At 40.1% G+C, this 19,562-nt stretch overlaps 1 protein-coding gene across 1 annotated transcript in view; it reads left to right on the top strand.

Annotated features, from left to right (window-relative positions):
• LOC103355402 (MTSS1-like protein) overlaps positions 1 to 18,994 on the top strand; it is a 74,250-nt gene extending 55,256 nt beyond the window's left edge. Inside the window, exons 4-14 of the mRNA XM_008279190.1 lie at positions 1,360 to 1,444; positions 2,334 to 2,425; positions 3,251 to 3,325; positions 7,514 to 7,671; positions 8,427 to 8,534; positions 8,620 to 8,717; positions 9,824 to 10,106; positions 10,762 to 10,836; positions 14,593 to 14,775; positions 15,893 to 16,058; positions 16,632 to 18,994. Of these exons, the coding sequence (XP_008277412.1) occupies positions 1,360 to 1,444; positions 2,334 to 2,425; positions 3,251 to 3,325; positions 7,514 to 7,671; positions 8,427 to 8,534; positions 8,620 to 8,717; positions 9,824 to 10,106; positions 10,762 to 10,836; positions 14,593 to 14,775; positions 15,893 to 16,058; positions 16,632 to 17,503 (2,195 nt within the window). The 3' untranslated portion in view covers positions 17,504 to 18,994. The remainder of the gene's footprint in view (positions 1 to 1,359; positions 1,445 to 2,333; positions 2,426 to 3,250; positions 3,326 to 7,513; positions 7,672 to 8,426; positions 8,535 to 8,619; positions 8,718 to 9,823; positions 10,107 to 10,761; positions 10,837 to 14,592; positions 14,776 to 15,892; positions 16,059 to 16,631) is intronic.
• Positions 18,995 to 19,562: the final 568 nt, after the last annotated feature.

Raw genomic sequence — 19,562 nt, 5'->3', positions numbered from 1 at the left:
AGATTTTAGCACTAGATTAGGGTGTGTAGAAGGATCACCACAGTTCTCGATTGATCATTCAGAAAACATTTGTTTCTGGAACAATGTTCCAGACATATTATAGGCTTGGTAGAATTAACAATCTGTACCGTTTTTTGAGCAGTTTGAGAAATTTGAGACAAACCCTCTGGGGACATGTTAGACTTACATTAACTTGTTTCAAAGCAGTTTTTCTGGTGGCACCGATGGAACAGATTGAGCATCACCAAAGATATTACAATGCATCCTCTGGTGACCTGGCAAGTCCATGCAAATCTTTTATCTGTGTTCTATGTGGTAAATGTAGATAAGATGTTTTTCTGTTTTGATAAGTAAATGTACTTTTTTTTAAAATTTAGTTATAAATTACTTTGTTGGCAGATTTGAAATTTGAGTATTGTCAAAGCAAATTGTACATTTATGTTGGAAGTTTAGATAAACATTGCTTTTTTAACCTTAAATTTACATCCTATTCATTCTGGAAAACTCTCAATAAATCATCTTTCATACACTGGATCAATTTTGGATGAAAATATTAATCTGGAGCATAACATTTTGGAATAACGCTGCTCCTCCCTCTGCACTCACCACATTTTCCTGTGTAAGCCTGTGTAAGCCCTTATGATAAACAGTGTCTCTTGAGGAAATCCCATTTGGCTGCTGTTTAATCTGAATTTTCCAGTGTGTACGTTTCAGTGGCAGTAGTGATTATGGTATTCTCGAGGCACTGTATACTGTATAAGCCTTAACTCTGCTGGAAAGTCTTTAAGCACATCGCATGAGAGTGAATCTATAATCACGTTTCTCGTGTTTGCTTTCCACCTGTACTGTGGCAGCAGCAGCTCTGAGCACCTTGTTTGGAAGTTAGTGGTGTCTGCCATCGCTTAAACTGATTTAAACTCTGGGGTCAGCTTTTTCCACACAGACCTACTACCTTAAAATAGATGGGTGTTTACAGCAGCAGGTTAGCTGCTCACGAAACTGGGTCTCTGGGCTCTGGCTCTCACACAAACACACACTCACGAGACACGACTTTATTTGGATGAAACTGGGAGTGTGTGCACTATATGCAAGAAGTAAATAGGGTTCCTGTGTAAATACAGACTTTTTGTAAAAGAATACAAAACCCCTGTAGTTGCTCATCTGTTTGAAAGATAGAATGCCTTTACTTTACACAGAACACTAACAGCTTTCATGTAAATATTGGTCACAGCTTTGTGATTTACATGTGTGTGGAATGAAAAAGAGCCTTTTGTGGTGACTATGCAGTGAGGCTGTTTTGTATCATCTCTATGTGTGGGCATGTGTCACATTATGATTCTGGCTGTTTTGTGTTTCAAGGGGCAACCAGAGATATTGGTTCGGCTCTGACCAGGATGTGCATGAGACATCGCAGCATTGAGGCCAAACTTCGCCAGTTCACCAAGTAAGAAACATGCTTTCAACTGTCTTCTCCCTCTCACTGTTTCTGTCTTTATACTCCTTCCTTTGCCTGGTTTACTTCATTTGCTGATCTTACACTGCAACCCGTCAGGGTTTCCCATGAGTCATAAAATGGTAAACATTGTGACTGTTTCCATCTAAAGCTGACCTTGTTTTAGGAAGTATGATGGGACACATGTTTGTTGAGGTTTTTCTGTGGGCTGTATGGATTCCATTAGGAACATTGCTCTGTCTGTACATATTTAAATGACTCTAAATAAATACAAGCATTGGCACGCAACACAGACCACTCCGGAAACCTCACCAAGAGTCTGTTTTCAACCATTGTTTGCCTTTTCCTTCATTCTTCATACTTTCTAATGTCTTTTCCACAGCAAAATCTATTACATTGATGGTGATGATAATGATGATCTAAAGTTGTGGTAATGACAGGGGGTTTTCTGAAGACTGAATCAAACTCAGAGCTTTGGTGTTTGTGTCTCTACAGTATGTATATACTCCAATAATGCTGCATTTACCTTACGTACAAGCATTTGTATCACACATGTATGCATGGATAGAGAGGAGGACAGTGTTCCAGATACCAAAATTATGAAGTGAAACAATTAGTAAAGGGAATTTATATAAAAGTCTTATTCCAGAAATATACTGTATCTGTACTGTGTCTTTTTCAGTGGGGCTCAGAGGTGAGAATATTAGGATTGCTTTAGTTCAGACTAAATCAGTCTCTTGTCAAGACATCACACATTGGAAATATGTGCCATAGGGGTGATTTTCAATGAGAAATCTTTTCTCATTCTCATTCTCTTTCTCTGTTATCGGCATTGTGCCTCATCAGTTTTATAATGCACGTATCTTCGTCTTTCCTACAGTGCTTTGATGGAGAGTCTGATCACTCCTCTCCAGGACAAGATTGAAGACTGGAAGAAGACAGCCAACCAGCTGGATAAGGATCATGCCAAAGGTACACACGTCACAGGTTATGATGCTAATTCATGAAACCACAGTAAGAACTGCAAGTTCTAGCCTCACATCCTCCCTGCTGAAGTAGCTTCAGTACACATGAAGTGGACCTACTACTGTGCTCTGTGACCACTGTAAAGATCTGACACAAGATAAGAGGGACACTTCTTTGATCAGTGTAATCTTGCTGAAGATTCCCTAATTGTCAATTAGCAAGAACAATCATGTCGCTAATCTCAAAAGAACTGTTTCCATCACGTCCCATTATCTACTCACACCATTAAATAAAAACACTGCACTAAAGAATACGTGAATACTACACAGGACTCTTGCACCGTGCACAGTTTCTTTTAACACTGTGATGCAGGATTTACAACTGTTAAATGTTACTGTCACAACAATCATGAGATGAACTGTAGAAGTTTATGTTACAAAGTAACCTGTAAGGAATCAGTACTTGCAAGTATTTCATGCCATCACAGGACATTGCTGGATAAACACTGGAAAGGCCGAGCACTTAACTAATATTGATGTGTTTGTTTTTGTGCCTTTGTCTTCTTTACTGTCTACTTGATAAGGAAGAATCTGCCTTGTCATGTGCTGACGCATTTGTGGACTATAATTTCTAGATAAGTTTGCATGAAGATTTAGCTTGCTTCCAGATTATGTAGAACACCACTTATCCAAGTAATGTAAAGTCTTAATCAATGTCCACTTGCTCCTGGAAGTGTTTTTAAGGTAATATTGGAAATGCAAGATAATATGAGTTCACACAGAGAACTTTACATTCCTCTTGCTAAAGCATCTCTGTTCATCCTCTTTCAAGAGTACAAGAGGTCACGCCACGAGATCAAGAAGAAATCATCTGACACCATGAAACTGCAGAAGAAGGCTCGTAAAGGTAACAGTCAGCAGTCTGACAGTGAAGCTCAAACTCTTGGCACTTAGACAGAACAAACAGAAGGTCACTCAGATATTATCCGTTCTACTTGTGTCAGTGGTGTTTATGTGTTGTAGCTGCTATTTCTATGATCTTGCTTGTGACTGCTAATCAACGCCACCAACAAAATGAGCCAAAACATAGTAATTGTTTTACTTGTGGCCTATTTCTGATTGGCATCCATGATAAAAGTCACAAAGTGCAGCGATTACGTTAACTACCAACACACACAGAAGTATAACTAAAGACTTTATACAGTCTCGGGCAAAAAAAAAAAAAAAGTAAGTTTCTATTGCCATCTAGTGGTTTTCAATGGTACTGTAGGTCTTTTCTCATTCGTCCTGAATCACTTTACTGAGGGAGGCAGCAACCAATAATTGTTGCTTTCTTTCTTGAACAGCTTTCATTCAGTTGCCAGGCAGATGGTTTCAAAATACAAAATGTCTGTTAAACAATTTTCAAAATAATTTTAATAATAAATACAATTGCATTTTTTTTTACAATGCAATTTAAAGGCTTTTCTTCATTTTTTCTATTTTCTACATTATAGAACTAAAATGAAGACATGGCAATTATGAAATGACATATATAAAATAATGCACAATATATTTTAAAATGTTTGAAATGTCCTCAACACAGTCACTATTTGCTGTAACAAAAACTTTGCAAACTCTTGGCATTCTTTCGACCAGCTTCCTGAGGTCATCTCCTGGACCTTTTTTTTACGTATGTGCTGAACATTTGCTGGCTGCTTTTTCTTTCACTCAGGAAGCTATCTCATCCCAAACCATCTCAGATGGGTTTAGGTTGGATGATTGTGGAGGTTGGGTCATCTGATGCAGCACTCCATCACTCTGCTTCCAGATTTGAAAGCACTCATGCAGCCTCAGGATGTTTTGTGGGTTATGGTCCAGTTAAAAAACAAATTATCCTCCACAGCAGATGTAACTTTTGCTCTTCCTTTCCTGAGGCGCTCGTCATCAGAGCTAGTTTCATTGCACCATTGGATGTTTTTGCGACTGCACTTGAAGAAACTTGTGTCAGTGTGCTTGAAACTGACCGACCTTCAGGTCTTAAAGTTTTGCTGGACCGTCATTTATCTTTACTTAGCTGAGTGGTTCTTTCCTTAACATAGATTATGACAGTAGTAGACAGAGCTATTTGCTTGGGGGCACATTGGATTAAATAAGTATTTGTCCCTGTAGATGTCAAAAACGGAAACTGCTGTGTCTATTACAAACTGAAAAGTCCATAAGAATAAAACTTTTGTCAGTTTATGACTGCAATTAAATCATTTTGTACCTAGCTGCTGTCAGTGTGGTGGGTATGTCTGAATGAAGCTGTGAGAAACATAATGCTGACTTGCATTATTTGGTAAAGGAAACCCTAAGCCTGAGTACATATGTTTGGTCAGAGGGCATCCAAAGGCAACTTTGGATTGTTGAGTTCTCTGTTTAAAATAAAGTCTTCACCATACTATGTTAAGTGCTGTGAGATGACACATATTGTGAATTGCACTATATAAATGAAATCTAATTGAATGCTGTATGATATATATACAATTATGTTTTCTAAAACTCTGATCATGCAGCAAATGATATTAGGAATGAACAAAAAGTGTACATGTGTTTTTATATTCCAAAGTTTGGTAAAGTTTACAGTAAAACAGTGTGATGTCCTTTGCCACAATGTTATGTGTGTCTGGTTAGCCCTACTGCAGCTGAAGCTTGATGGTATTATTGTTTCTGGATTACATTTTTGGTTGCAGCAGTGTTATTTTGCTCTAACCTGTGGCACTGTGGCTGTCTTGTGATGGCTTCTTTGTACTAACCTTAACAATGAGTTCTGCTATTTCTCTCCCCCTCTCTTTCTTTGTTTTGCTTCTTTTTCGCTGTCTCCCCCTCCTCACTGCCACTGTCTCTCTGTCTCTCCCTCGCTGTGGTATTTGTCCCCCTGTAATAGAGATCCAGGGTAAGTATCAGCCTGTCGCTCTGCCGCATCACCTTCTTTCTTACTCAAATCCCCAACCTTTTCCTGTAGACAATGGGTATTACTATATTTTTGATATAAGGGTGATGGGAAGGTTTTTAGGTAAAATTAGGAAACTGGTTTACATAATAAATAGTCATGAAGCTAAACTTCAGGGAGAGAGAGGCTTGTCAGGGCTGGATTCACCTCTTTGTACATTAATTGCAGTAGTTAGTAACTAGTTTGTGGTAACTAGAAAAACCTACATTTATTTTGTAAAATACACTTTTTGAACACAACAAGAACAAAAATAATGAGAGCACAAGGACTCGAGCATTTCAGGTTGAGGCTGCTGCCATTTTATCTTAACCATGAAACACATACAGTATGTGGTTTTCCAAGACTCTAGGACTATATTATGTTGTGCCTGAATCATTCATTTTACTCACCTTGAATCCATTCTAGTCCTCAGAATAGTTTTTATCAGTCTCTGTATTAACAGAGATACCAGACAAATCCAGCATATGTAGGAGTGTGTTTTTGCAAAAAATATGCAGGTTGCAAAAAAACAGCACTATTGGGCCTCATTTTGTGCGACTCATACTATAAATTACAGCAATTAAAAGGATTAAGTATCATAATGTTTGCTTTCTACAGTGCTGGTGTTTCACTGTAGAGCAGCACTGGCTTTGATGTTGGAAGGTTTTCATGTCAGTTACTCAGAAAATGAAGACGTGCTTTGAGCAACTGATGATGAGAATTCTATTTAAAGGTTAAAATGTGCTTTTGTGGTAGATGCGCTTACAACATAATTAATCATTTTACCACAAACTAATTGCTACATGATGAACCCGGTGCTTCTGCGCCCACCGAATAGCTGCAGACTGTGCCCAGTGGGTAATCCAGCCTTACTTCCAATAGGCATATTCCACCATTTGTTTTGTTTTATAATACCAGACTGGAGGTCATGTAAGAGGTGCATCAATTAGAAAATATATGAAACCAGCTACCATGACTTTTAAGGACATGACATGAAATATCCCAGTTCTTAGACAAGCCTTAGCTAATGTTTTGTCTCCTGGTGACAGATTGAAGTTTTATTCAGTCTCAAGTTAGTTGTCGTGTCGTTTCACACTCGACAATGCATGATGTAGTCGAACTTCTTCCTTGACTCCTGCATGACTTTTGTAGCTGCTCCCATTAACTTTGTAGTGACACTGCAGGCTTTCATTCTACTCTCATGCTCCCCCTCCTGCCTTACTCTCTCTTTCATTCTATCCCTGATACTGCCGACATCTCCACTGACTTTCCGCATGCTGTAACACTACAAACAGTTATTTCATGTCTTGCTTTCTATTCATTGTTTCATGTTTTTACTAGATAGTTGGTAATATCTAGATTTTATACATGATATTTATGCATCTATGTTTTACCTTCTGTCATCATGTGATCGCTGTGCAGTTATAGCGAGTACAGTTTTTAAGACAGAAACACATTATCTGTGTTTTGGTTCTGTGCTGTCATTATGCTGGGTGGGGACTGACAGAAGGGAAAGAGAAGGGAAATTGGATGTAGTCACATATTGTGATCGGCTTTTTATGCATACTTTTAACCACATTCTTTGTCGACGCAAAGAGAGACCACAGAAAAGCAACAGTACTTAGTGAGACTACATGTTTACCTCAAAAGTGGCGACAGCAATGTAGCAACAGTTGCACAAAAGACACATGCTGTTGTATACATATACAAATACCCATTTGTTTGTAGGAATCGTCTTGCCGTTAAATTTCAATAGACATCATGGGTCTGTCTAATACAGTACATCATATAATATGACATTATATAACCTTCTTGTAGTGGACAGATTGCACAGAACCATTAAAATGAATACAGAGCTGAAACACTGAACAATGTTTATTTTGTCTTGTTCATTCTGAGTTGCATAATCTGTTCCAGTGGTTTGATGGAGCAGTGTATTAGAAAAAGCAAAGTCTGAAGGAGAGATATCCAAATTGTGTTATAATGTTGTTTTTTTTAATCAATGTAAACCCCTCTAAACACACTTTATATACACCTCCACCTCCTTCTTTTCATTCACATTCTCTGATGAAAGCTTCCACCTGCATCGTCTGTCTCGTTTTTTTAAAATGTCTCATCACGACTGTGCCTTTCCCATCCCAGGGCGAGGGGACCTGCAGCCCCAGCTTGACAGTGCCATGCAGGATGTGACCGACATGTGCCTGTTGATGGAGGAGACAGAGAAACAGGCAGTGCGCCGTGCCCTGGTGGAGGAGAGGGGTCGCTTTTGCACCTTCATTGGCTTCCTTCAGCCTGTTGTGGTAAGGACAATGGAAAGACAGGAGGAGGAGGGGCAGATGGGTAGACAGACAGAGGGCCATGCAAAGTTTAACCTGCTGCACCATTTATGATTTGAGCTGCTCTATAACAACATGGCTAACGATGATCATGCTGCAATTTAAGTGCCACAAGTATGTCTTAGTGTGACATGTACAAGCAAGTCTGTGGGAACAGCAAGAATCTATTTGGAACTCAATAACAAAAGAGACTGTCGAGAAGTACATAAAAACGATGCCAGCGAGAATGCAAGCTGTTATCAAGGCCAAAGGAGGCCAAACAACATGTTTTTGGCTTTGTGTGAAAAAGGACTATTTTGTTGTTTCACTGTGTTATTTGCCAAATAAATAGCAATGACATTTTTAGTTTTAAACAAGTTTTTAAAAGTAGTATTAGTGACACCTGTGGGAACTTGATAAAATTCTACACATTGATTTCATGTTTTTTTTTTTTGTTTGTTTGTTTTTTTAATTCAACTCTTAGTTCATTATTATTATTATTATTATTATTATTATTAATAATAATAATAATAATATTATTATTATTATTATTATTATTACATTCTAACTGTGCCATATTGCACAAAAGAGATTTTTGAGTTCTGTGTACTTTTAGCTACGATTGTGCTGGTTCCTTGATCCTTTGCTTGTGTGTTTTAGACTTTGAGGTGAAAGGGAAAAAAAAAAAAGCAGGGAAGACAGGAAGGTCAGGAGAATCATTTTTGTTAATCTTTTTTCAGAATGGAGAAATCGCCATGCTGGGCGAGATCACCCACCTCCAGGCCATCATTGATGACCTCACTGTGCTGACAACCGATCCTCACAAATTGCCTCCTGCTAGTGAACAGGTACAAAGTATGCACACCCGCAACTTAGAGATCACATAAAGAAATTAACCAATAACTAACAAACTCTATGGAACTGCCCCCTCAGGTGATTAAGGATCTGAAGGGGTCAGATTACAGCTGGTCCTATCAGACCCCTCCATCATCCCCCAGCAGCTCTGGCTCCCGCAAGAGCAGCATGTGCAGGTACTCACACACAAATACACACATGCACACAAAGACACAACGAGCACCTTCTGCCTGCTTTTCAGTGATTTTTATATTGATTATCCGAAAGAGGAGCCTTCCTTGATGTTTATGTTTCGCTGTGATTGTCAGTGTCTCAGTCCATCATTACTGCTTGTTCAGTCATCTTCAGTTCAGTAGAATCCCCAGATATTGAACCACAGCTTTAAGAGAGAAAACCTGCACTGAATAAAATAAAGATTAAAACAAAGAATTTTGGAATAAATGGATGTTTAAATGAATCTACATGATTTATCTTTAAGTGCATATATGCTCAAAACTAAAGTCTATGAAAAACAAAATAAACGCTACAAGAGGAATGCTACAAATGTATTTCTGTGGTTCTTTGTCTCGAAAAAATTCACTTATGTGTGTGAACCATTCTGTGTCAGAGGGTGCATGTTAAGCATGTGACTTTACAGTCTTTTGTCTGCAGTGTTTACTGTGTTTTTGTGTGTGGATGTGCCCTGGATCTTCATGAGTTTACACACTTTCTGTCTACTCCCTTCTGCCCCCTTCTCTCCTCCCCTGTTTCCTTCATCACAACTACCATACTGTGCACTTTGATCCTTCCTCTCTTGTCTGTCTTCTATTGTTTGTATCTTGTTTGTGTGCACTCATGTGATTTGCCCTCTTTCTCTTGCGCTGGGTGTTTGCTTTACCTGATTTCCTTTCATTTCCGGGGTCTCTATTTCTAACTGTGACTGCTGTGTGACTTTACTGCATCATCGCATTGTGGGCTTTCACTAACCTGATGAACCAACGACTTTTTGTGAACTACTCCTGAACTTCAACTCATCACCTAACTTTATCACTTTCAACGCTTCCTCCTGTCATCAATTATCTTTAACCGTCACCAACCCCTTATATCTTACACATTTTGTTATAACTCCTCAATCAAACCATCACTTTGACACATCCCTGTCATCATGCTGTCTCTCCCTAAATGCTCTTCTCTCCACACTGGAAATCATCACCTTCATCCTACCTTCACATTCCTCATGCCTCCATCACTCTGCCCTCCCCCTGCTCCTCTACACCTCTCTCTCCCCTCCTCCCCCCAACAGCAGTGTGAACAGCGCCCACAGTAGTGCCTCCCGTTCATCAGGGGGAGGTGGTAGTGTTGGTATTGGTGGCGGTGGTGGAGGCTCCCAGCCTCACTCACCCACCTCCTCCTCCTCCTCCTCCTATCACTACCGTAGCAGCCTGCCACACCAGCCTCCGCCACCGGGGGGCATCGCTGCCCACCGCCTCAGCAGCGTCTCATCCCATGATTCAGGCTTTGTGTCCCAGGATGCTAACATCTACTCCAAGCCTCCCTCGCCCATGCCCTCGGACATCACGAGTCAGGTACAGATGCCTTATGTACATACCTCTATGAGTTGGATTTATTGACATAAATTCACAAAGTTTGTGCAGTAATGAGGTTTAAAAGTTAGTGTCCAGCCATTGATTGATTATGAAACCTTGGCCCCTGTGTACAGAATTTAAAAAAATAAAAATAAGGCCCTAGACAGGTGAAATACACAGAGACTGACAGACACAGAACCAGCTGTTTGTAGTCGTTTCACATTTCCTTCAGTGACATCCTGCCGGTGAAGCAGAGCTGTCATCGCAGGAACCTGTGCACCTTTAATATTGAAATGAGATAAATAACAGATTGTATTACAGTGTCAGGTGTATAATCATAAAATACTCTCAAGATGCCACAGACCCCCTGAGCCCCTGAACAGTTTAGTAACCCTGCCATGCATCCAATCACACCACTGAATTAGAGTAAAGAAAATAACATTTCATTTTCTAAACTAGTTCTATTTAATTGGAAATCAGCCAGAATTATCTCATTTCCCAAGCATTTCAAGTTGCTTTACAGAAACAAAATGATAGATATTTGAGTTTCATACACAGCTGTGCAATTCACATGTGTGCAAAAGGGCTCTTGATCAGTATTACCTAATTGATAAAGAATTTTTTTTCTGTGTTTCTCTTTTTTTCCCTGCTGTAGAAATCATCCAGCTCAGCATCATCAGAGGCCTCAGAAACATGCCAGTCAGTCAGTGAATGCAGCTCCCCCACCACCGTAAGTATTTAAAATGTGCAACATGGAGTTCTAAACAATGTAGAACACAAAACCTAATTAGAGGTTAACAGAAATTAAAATGTACAAGGGTTATCAATTGATTTTTGTAATCAAGCTATTTAGTAATACATAAACACAATTGGAAAATTAGTTGATACTGAATGATGTTAACATTTGTACATTTAAACAGTCTGGGTGTAATTTGATTTTATTATAAAGTACATACAGGATCAGCAAGATAGAAGGACATGAGTAAAATTTAAGAATCCTATACCTAAAGATTATCCAAAAGTAACATCAGTAAACTGCACACAGCAGGCTCCTGTTTATTAGTCTGTGACATTAATGCTGTTAAGCAAATTGGTGACATCAGTCATCTCTAAATGGAATGTCTTCAACACCTCTGTTTTATTCTCTTGTTTTGATTTTGCACTCTTGGTTTGGGGTGTCCAAATACAAATCTGTCAAGTCTATCATTTGTGCAGAAAGATAAATTAATTAGCTGAAGTGAGAAAAGCAGCTCTGCTGACGCCTGACGTTGTGACTTCAAGGTTAATACCAGTTAATCCTCTATCTATCAATGTCCACAGAAAGTTTAAACTTGCTGATATCTATGCCACAGAAGATAGCACCATCTGTTCTGCAGTAAGTTTGCTCATCTACCCAAAAATCAGTCTCATAGGAGTTTCAGAAATCCATTAGTGGAGACAGTGTAGAAGGAAAAGAAAAAAAATCCTTTCTGGTAAAACTGAACTATTGTTAAAACAACTTTAGATATAGTGGTGGTATAAAGTCACTGTCAGAACAGAACTATATGACACATGCTGCTTTAAAGATAAATTCCATTCACCAAGGTAGCAGGACTTTTATAATAGTCTGATAGAATTAGGAACCAGCAGGAAACTTTGACTTCTAAATGCCGAGGTAAACCTGCAACATTAGTAGCTCTCTGGATATTTAATGGGCCTTCCAGCAGGGAATGCTTTTTGGTACTATCAATCAGCATCAAATCAAACACCATCAACTCAGGTAACAAGAGAACAGTGAGAAAAAACACCCCACAGATATGACACATTTGTTGAATTAATGTATTTTAATGCTTTTCAGATGAAAAAAATAAATAAAAACATGTTTATTGCAGCAATTAGTCTCAGAAGGCTCTATTTTTTTGCTGGAACACGGAGAGCAGTTGTCTCCTCCTAAGCATAAATCACCTACTCAGTTTAATAGCAAATGGAACATTGTTTTTTAGATTTACAGCCATTTGCATCTTCCCTCATGTCAGGTCCACCACTAAGGATGGAAAGCTTGTATTCTGTGGTTTTTGTGTCTCTTTAATTGATGGAGACACTCCCACATAAATCTCTCTGAAATCAGAAATTCCTTTCAGTTATGTTTGAGAGCTTTTCTCTTTCTCTTTCATCACACTTTCTTCGACCAGTATGCACATCTGTTTGCAGAAAAAAAAACACAATTCTATGACTCTCACAAGGCAAAATAAATATTCATTTCTTATTTTAAGCAGCATCTGTCATCTACAGCAGCTTGCATATATGACAGCCTTCCTTTTCAGTTGCAGTGAACACAGCCATCTGTGATCCCTCTCTAATTTGAGTGACAGTGTCAAGACGGATTATGCATCTCACTTCAACTGGTTGACAAAATTTGGCGCAACCACCATGAGGGAGCTGCAAAAAAATCATGCAAACTTTTGTTCTTCTGTACATCACACATTTTAGTTATATCTGGGTGGATTTATTTGAATTATCTGTAAATTTAGGGTGGTGACATCTTCAGGATGCATAAGAGACATATAGTGCTCCACGAAAAAATCCAAAATCAATTAAAAATGCAAGCACACAAATAAGAAACAATGTCATTAAAAGAAAACGTTAGTAAACTAATGAAAACTATCTGTCAATGTCCACAGAAAATTTGATCTTGTAGTTATGTTTGCCACAGAAGATGCTGCCATCGGTTTGCTCATCTATCCATAACTCAGTCTCTGAGTAGTTTCAATTTTAAAACTGTTTAATGGATTTCTGAGACTATTTTTACCAACTTAATACATTTGTGTTTTTTAACCGAAACATTTTCATTTTATTTCCAATGCAGTTTTCTGGTGACAGTGGAGAACAAAAAACTAAATTTCATTTTTGTAAAATGTGAACTATTGTTTGAGCATTCAAATGTAAAAACTAATGAATCAACAAAAACAATAGCAGCTGAAAGAAAAAGACAGATAGAAACAGACGGAAAGAAGAAAAGAACGTACAAACCTGAATTTCTGTAAGACTTAAGACTGTTCTGCAGGCTATTGTGGGTTGTCGGTGCAACTGGATTCTCTAATTCAACTTCAGCTGAAAACAGCCTATGAGCTGGTATTTAGACTGCTAAATCTTGTGCCTGTATTCATAAAACACCACAAGTATACCACCTCTTCTTTAGCACATTTAAAACACACTTTACTCTCTGCACCTTGTTTTATAAATGTACTGTTCCCAGTAACAGCCTCCACCAGAGCTGTCTCACCTATCTCTGTACCACCTATACTGTCCTCACCTCCATGGGATCTATACACGATTCCCTCACACCAACTGGATGAGACAGTTTTACACCAGCACATTAGAAGCAAGGATGTGAAAAACAGAAATAAAGTTATCACGTACAAAAGATAAAAAGCTACTCCCGGGTATATTTTCTTCAATCAAGCAGAGTTACTACATCACACGAACTGTCAAATCAAATCAGTCTGAATTTTAAATTCACGATCGGGTCTGCTTTAACTCATCCCATGATCTTTCTAACAAACATTCCAAGTAGCTGTTAAATAGAGGCTTTCTAGATACACTGACTTAGTTCTCACACTAATCACTCTTAGTTTGCGTTGTGTCATTGTGATTAGCAGTGACTAATTGTGTTTTGGAGGCTCTGTCTTTCGTCAGATCTTCTTCCTTTCTGTTCCTGCTCCTCAGTTTCAAAATGAGAACTTGGTGTGTGTCTATTGTAGGTGTGTGTTTACATTGTGTGCTTTTATTCTCATGTGTTTGGCCACGTGATCCCATAGCTGGCTGCCTCTCTCTCTGTGGCTTTTCCATTCTCTGATGACGTGACTATGTCTCTTGTCCCGCAGTTTGGCTCGTCCTTTGCTACCTTCCGCCCCGCTCTTTCTCACTCTGGCTCCACCCGGCCTCTCTCTGTCATTCTTCCTGTACCTGCGTCCCCACCCTATAAACGCCCCCCTGGATCCAGCTCCTCCTCTCCCACATCAAAGGTTCCTATGTGGAAGGTTTGTTCTCCATTGGCTTCCATTTCTTCAGTTGCACCTTTTCTTCTGTTCCTGTTTAATAAGTTCCAGTTAATGCATCAGGTTTATTTTTCTTTTAATTTTCATCACCTGATTAACTCATCCATAACCACATTGCATTGCTTCCTTAAAATTTGCATCCCTCTTTCTGTGTGTGCATGCATTTTTTGTTTATTTTTTGGCTTCCCCTGATTCACTGGTTTTGCAATCTGCCAACTGGTGATTGGCCAAAACTGTGAAGGGTCGAAGTCATCATCATCATAAACACGTTCAAACGCTCAGAAAGGCCCCTGCCCACACACACTGACTTACACACGCTCTTCCAAGCACCGAGAAAGTTCCCCTCTCTGTGCAATCAGATGAAGGGCTTCAAACTGCTGGATAGTGGACAGGTCTCGTGCTAATCCTACCAGTTTCTTCCTGTTTATTAATTCCACTCACCTCTTCAGGATTGGTCCAAAGCAGGTCAGTATGAGCAGCCCGTTGCTGCAGCGGCAGTCCAGAGGAGAAAGGAACCTCTTGACAGGCTGAGAGAGAATGAAGCGTCGCCAGGCTCCCAAGGCTACGCTGGGACATCACACCCTGATGACGGGCAGAGAACCAGGATGACACCGGCTACTATCGCTGCCAAGGTACTGCTAGACTGACAAGCAGGCTGAGAGCAGCACATTTGTGAGAGCGTGGTACAGCAATGCATGATTATATATAAAGTACAGCTTATGCAGTCGTATGCTCTGCTACTCACTGTAGTCAATTGCTGTTACAGCAATACATCTTCCAACTATTGTCGAATAAGTCTGATAAGCTGAGGAATCAGTCAAATTATAAGTTGATAAAGAAGAAATAATACAAACATAGATTCTTCTGGTGAGTTTTACACTCTGTGCTTCTCTTGGAGGAAAAAAGTGTGCCCTCATCTACTGTAGATGTGGCATAAAAAGTACAATTACAGACTCCCTGGTGCACAGTTATAGATTTTTTATTTTTTTAAATTAAAAAAACGTTAATAATTATGACCAAAAACAAAGTCTAATTACACATCTCTGTTTAAAGGTGAACGCAATACACACATGCAAACTCTCAGTCGACCAGTAACGACAGGTTTAGCAAAGATACAATTACACACTAACTATGCCAACCACGAGAGGAGACATCTTGGTTATACAGTATGAAGATATACAACAATTAAAAGCCACCATAGCCAGTTAAATAACTACATCACATTAATTCTATTCATTCTACTCTGTTTGATGTGCTTGCATATACAGTACTCCGTGTGTTTTGCTAATCCAGAGGATTGTTCATTTTTAAAAATAGGTAATGTTTAATAAAAATGTTTTCAAGGAGAAATCAGGCTCACTGTGAATGAAAGGGAAACACTGTTTTGTGCTTTTTTTTCTCCTATTCATTACTTTGTTTTTATTTGCAATAACAGACAATAGCAGTATGTAAACCAGAACAGATGATGTGGATATCTGTTTTGCAGCTGTGACAAAATGCAAATTTTAAGAACTTCAGTATTTGTCTCAGTATTATTTTTGGAGTGACAGACAGCACTTTCATGTGCATTTCAGTGTATTTGTCCTTGTCTCCAACATTATGCCACTTTATTGCTATTAACAACTAAATATAACCATAAATATGATCAGTAAATATATCCTATTCACATAAAAAAGAGAAACTCAAGTTTTCAAGCAACCAGTTGATCAAACATCATTCCAATACTAGTCTTCCCCTGTGTGTCTACAGCATGGAGAGGAGGTCTCTCCAGCAGCCAGTGACCTGGCCATGGTGCTGACCAGGGGACTGAGTATGGAGCAGCAGAAAAGCAGCAGAGACTCTCTTCAGTACTCCAGTGGATATAGCACAGAGACCACAACCCCATCCTGCTCTGAGGACACAATTCCTTCACAAGGTGAAATTCCTATCTGCTATTCTGTTCACTGCAGTTTTTAGTGTTGTTCAGCTGGGGCCCCTGTATTTATTACATTTCACCTGGTCGCATTCATCATCTTATTGTTGGCAACATTTCACGAAAAGCAATGGATTAAGGGAAGCCATTATTTTTTTAATCAGTAGTCTCTCTGCAGAGATTTTTACTTTGTTGTCATCACTTCCACTCGCACTGCTTTCTTTAATGTGTAGTGTTACCCAAATCTGATAAAGCGAATTATCCATTTATTCACTGAGGCAGCAGTGACAGTTTATGACAGACGTATTTTGACAGCTTTCTTGACAGCAGCTGGAGGATGACAATATAAAGATAAAACTGAAAAATATTAATGTGTTCCTGCATAAGTATGCTGCCTCTCAGATGATGGTTTGCTCTACCCAAATAATGAAACTATTCCTGTGTCATCCATTATAGTGATCACAGTATATTTTCTTAACTCTCTTCCCTTTGTTAGCTGTCTTTATTGCAATTCACTTTCAGTCACTTTTATAAAATGTCACATCTGTTTTTCTACCCTCCTTATTCTCACATTAGGTTCAGATTATGACTGCTACTCAGTGAACGGGGATGCTGAAGGTCCAGATGGACAAACAGAGTTTGACAAGTCCTCCACTATTCCTCGCCACTCTAACATTGCCCAAAACTACAGGCGCATGATCCAGACCAAGAGGCCAGCCAGCACAGCCGGACTGCCCAGTGGGGTTCTTGGTCCTGGGGCTCATGGGATACCGGGACAACCGGGTGGATCTGGTGGAGGTGGATCAGGGACTCCAGGCACTGCCACCATCCGCCGAACCCCATCTACAAAACCAGGAGTAAGACGCACATTGTCCAATGCAGGGCCCATCCCTATCCGACCACCCATTGTGCCTGTCAAGACACCCACAGTTCCCGGAGACTCACACTCTCCTGGGTATGCAGGTGGAGGACACGCAGGGGGCGTGCCTGTCCGTGTAGGCAGTGAGGAGTGCGTGTTCTTTGCTGGAGTCGAGGATGCACAGGGAGCGCTTGATTTTGTGAAGGCATCACCAAAGCGCCTCAGCCTGCCTAACACCGCCTGGGGATCAGGGGCCGCTTTAGAGGTCTATGCCCAGCAGCACGGGGGCCTTGCAATGGGAGCAGGCTCAGGAGCCGGATCAGAGGAGGATCAGATGATCGCGGCCAATCGGCACAGCCTAGTGGAGAAGATTGGTGAGTTAGTAGCCAGTGCACACGCTCTTGGAGAGGGGCAGTTTCCTTTCCCCGCCCTTCCAGATGACCCAGCCCCACCACCAACTGGCCCCACTGACTCTCAGACAGGGACAGAGGGCGCAGAGGGGTCTGGTGACATGCTGACCACCATCAGGAGAGGAGTCCGCCTCCGCAAGACCGTCTCTAATGACCGTTCAGCTCCACGCATATTGTGAATGGGGGAGAAGCAGAAAGAGGATGATGCTTGTCAGCCAATAGGGAGTCAGGTGTTGGTGTGGTGCAACCCAACCGCCTAGTACATACACAAAAACTTAACCATGTAGGGAAAGCTATAATATAACAGAAGATGAATGAAAACAAAAACATACACAAAAAAGATGTTTAAAGACACCATTAGAGTAAATGATATATAATATAATGATGATAATAATAACATTAATAATGTTAACCCATGCTGACAATTAAAAGTAATACTGAATATTGACAGGCTCCTAGCAGGCCACTATAACTAGTGTGTGTTGGACGCATGTTTGTCTTCTATACACCCTCACCCAGGGATGGAAAGATTTGCAGGAAAAACAGATAATATAAAAAAAAAAAAAAGAGGCAAAGAAATCGAGAAACACTGGGTTCTGTTCTGTTTGCCAACTTACACCCTTCCCTATCCTCTTCTCCAACTAACCCGACTGTCTGATCCCAGATGAAAGACTGATGACTTAAGGAGGTGCTGGTGGCGGTGGGCGGTGGGGGGGTGGTCAGAGTGCCATGTGACCAGCTGGATTTGAACCCAGGCTGTCTCCGCAGCAACACACTGTACTTATTCGCCCACTGAACTGAAGCTTTGGTATTAGCACGGGGAGCTAACAAGCCAGAGGGCGTCTCTGGTTCATCCTAATGTAAAAGAGTCTTTAAAAAAAGTACTGTTGGCATTGAACCGTGCTAGTGCCCCCTTCCCCTCTCTCTCTCTCTCTGCATAGTGTGCGTGTGCATTCATGTGTATGCATGTGGGCAAATGTAAAATGTGAGCGTGTGGGTCCATGTGATTGATTGTGTGTGTATGTGTGCGAGGGGGGTGGGTAGAGCTCTGCTGCAGGACAGCTGGTTACCCAATGAGGGCAGGGCTTTTCTGCTGTGTGTTGTGCGTGTATTTTCTTGTTTATATTGTGACGTCATTTACCTTGTTACCACTGTACGAGAAGTTACGAGACGTAATCCAGGCGTATAGATATATTCATATATATTTTCTAGAACCAGAGAGAAAATGTAAAATCAGAAATGGAGCAATAAATGTGTTTTATTTTCTTGTTTCGAAGAAGCGGATTGATGGAGGATTGTAGGTTCTCCTTTGTCTCATTCAGGCAATCATCAGGAATGCTAAATTACACATCGACTGTGAATTCATGCCTAGCCGGTTTCGGCGTGTGTCTCTCTCTGTCCCTGTCTCTTTCTGGTGAATGGATTACAAAAATTTGAGGAAAAAAAAAAAAAAAAAAAGGAAAACTGTAAGCACTTTGATAGGGGGTAGAGTATGTACAATAGCCAGTAGATGTTGCTGTAGTAATACGGTATGATAGGGAGAGTGAAGGTGAGAGAGACAGCTGCCTGAGACTGTGTCCTGAGGAAATTATTTTATTTGCGAAAGAGGAAGAAGAAGATGGGGAGGGACAAAGAGGAAGTGATAAAGGCTGTTAGAACTGTAGTGAGGGGTCAAATGAGAGGTGGAATACGAAAGTAGAGCAAACTATTTATCTGAAAATGAGTTGGGTGTCAGGGCTCTACAAGCCATGGCCTGCTGTGCTGTGGAGTGTGAATAGCACTGAAGCTTTTTATGATGTGTTTGCACTGATATCTGAAGGACTGAACACACAATGCAAAAATACCCCGCACCAATAGGTCAGACTACTTCTTGATACATGCTTCAAAAGGTGTTTCATTCAAAAGGCAAATTAAACACATTCTTTCACCATACATGCAAATACTTTTCGTTTTATTTGCCCAACTTAAAATATGTGTCTCTGAGATTTCTGCTTTAACGTCAGAACAATGGAGGTTAATATAATAGACCTTCAAAAACTGCTGAGCACATTTTATGGATGGCAGAGAGTAATAGGGAAGCTGTTACAGCAAAGACACATTGCTGGTGGATTCCACAATTTCCATTTTTCAATACCGTGATTGCAACAAATGGAATTCTATTCACCTCTGCTGTATTGGGCTGGAGGCAGAAATTTCATAACCTGCAAAAAAAAAAATATAACCAAAACTTTTAAAATA

Source organism: Stegastes partitus, unplaced genomic scaffold, assembly GCF_000690725.1.
Source record: "Stegastes partitus isolate 25-593 unplaced genomic scaffold, Stegastes_partitus-1.0.2 Scaffold147, whole genome shotgun sequence".
Taxonomy (NCBI): domain Eukaryota; kingdom Metazoa; phylum Chordata; class Actinopteri; family Pomacentridae; genus Stegastes; species Stegastes partitus.
This window is presented reverse-complemented; position numbering and strand designations above follow the sequence as displayed.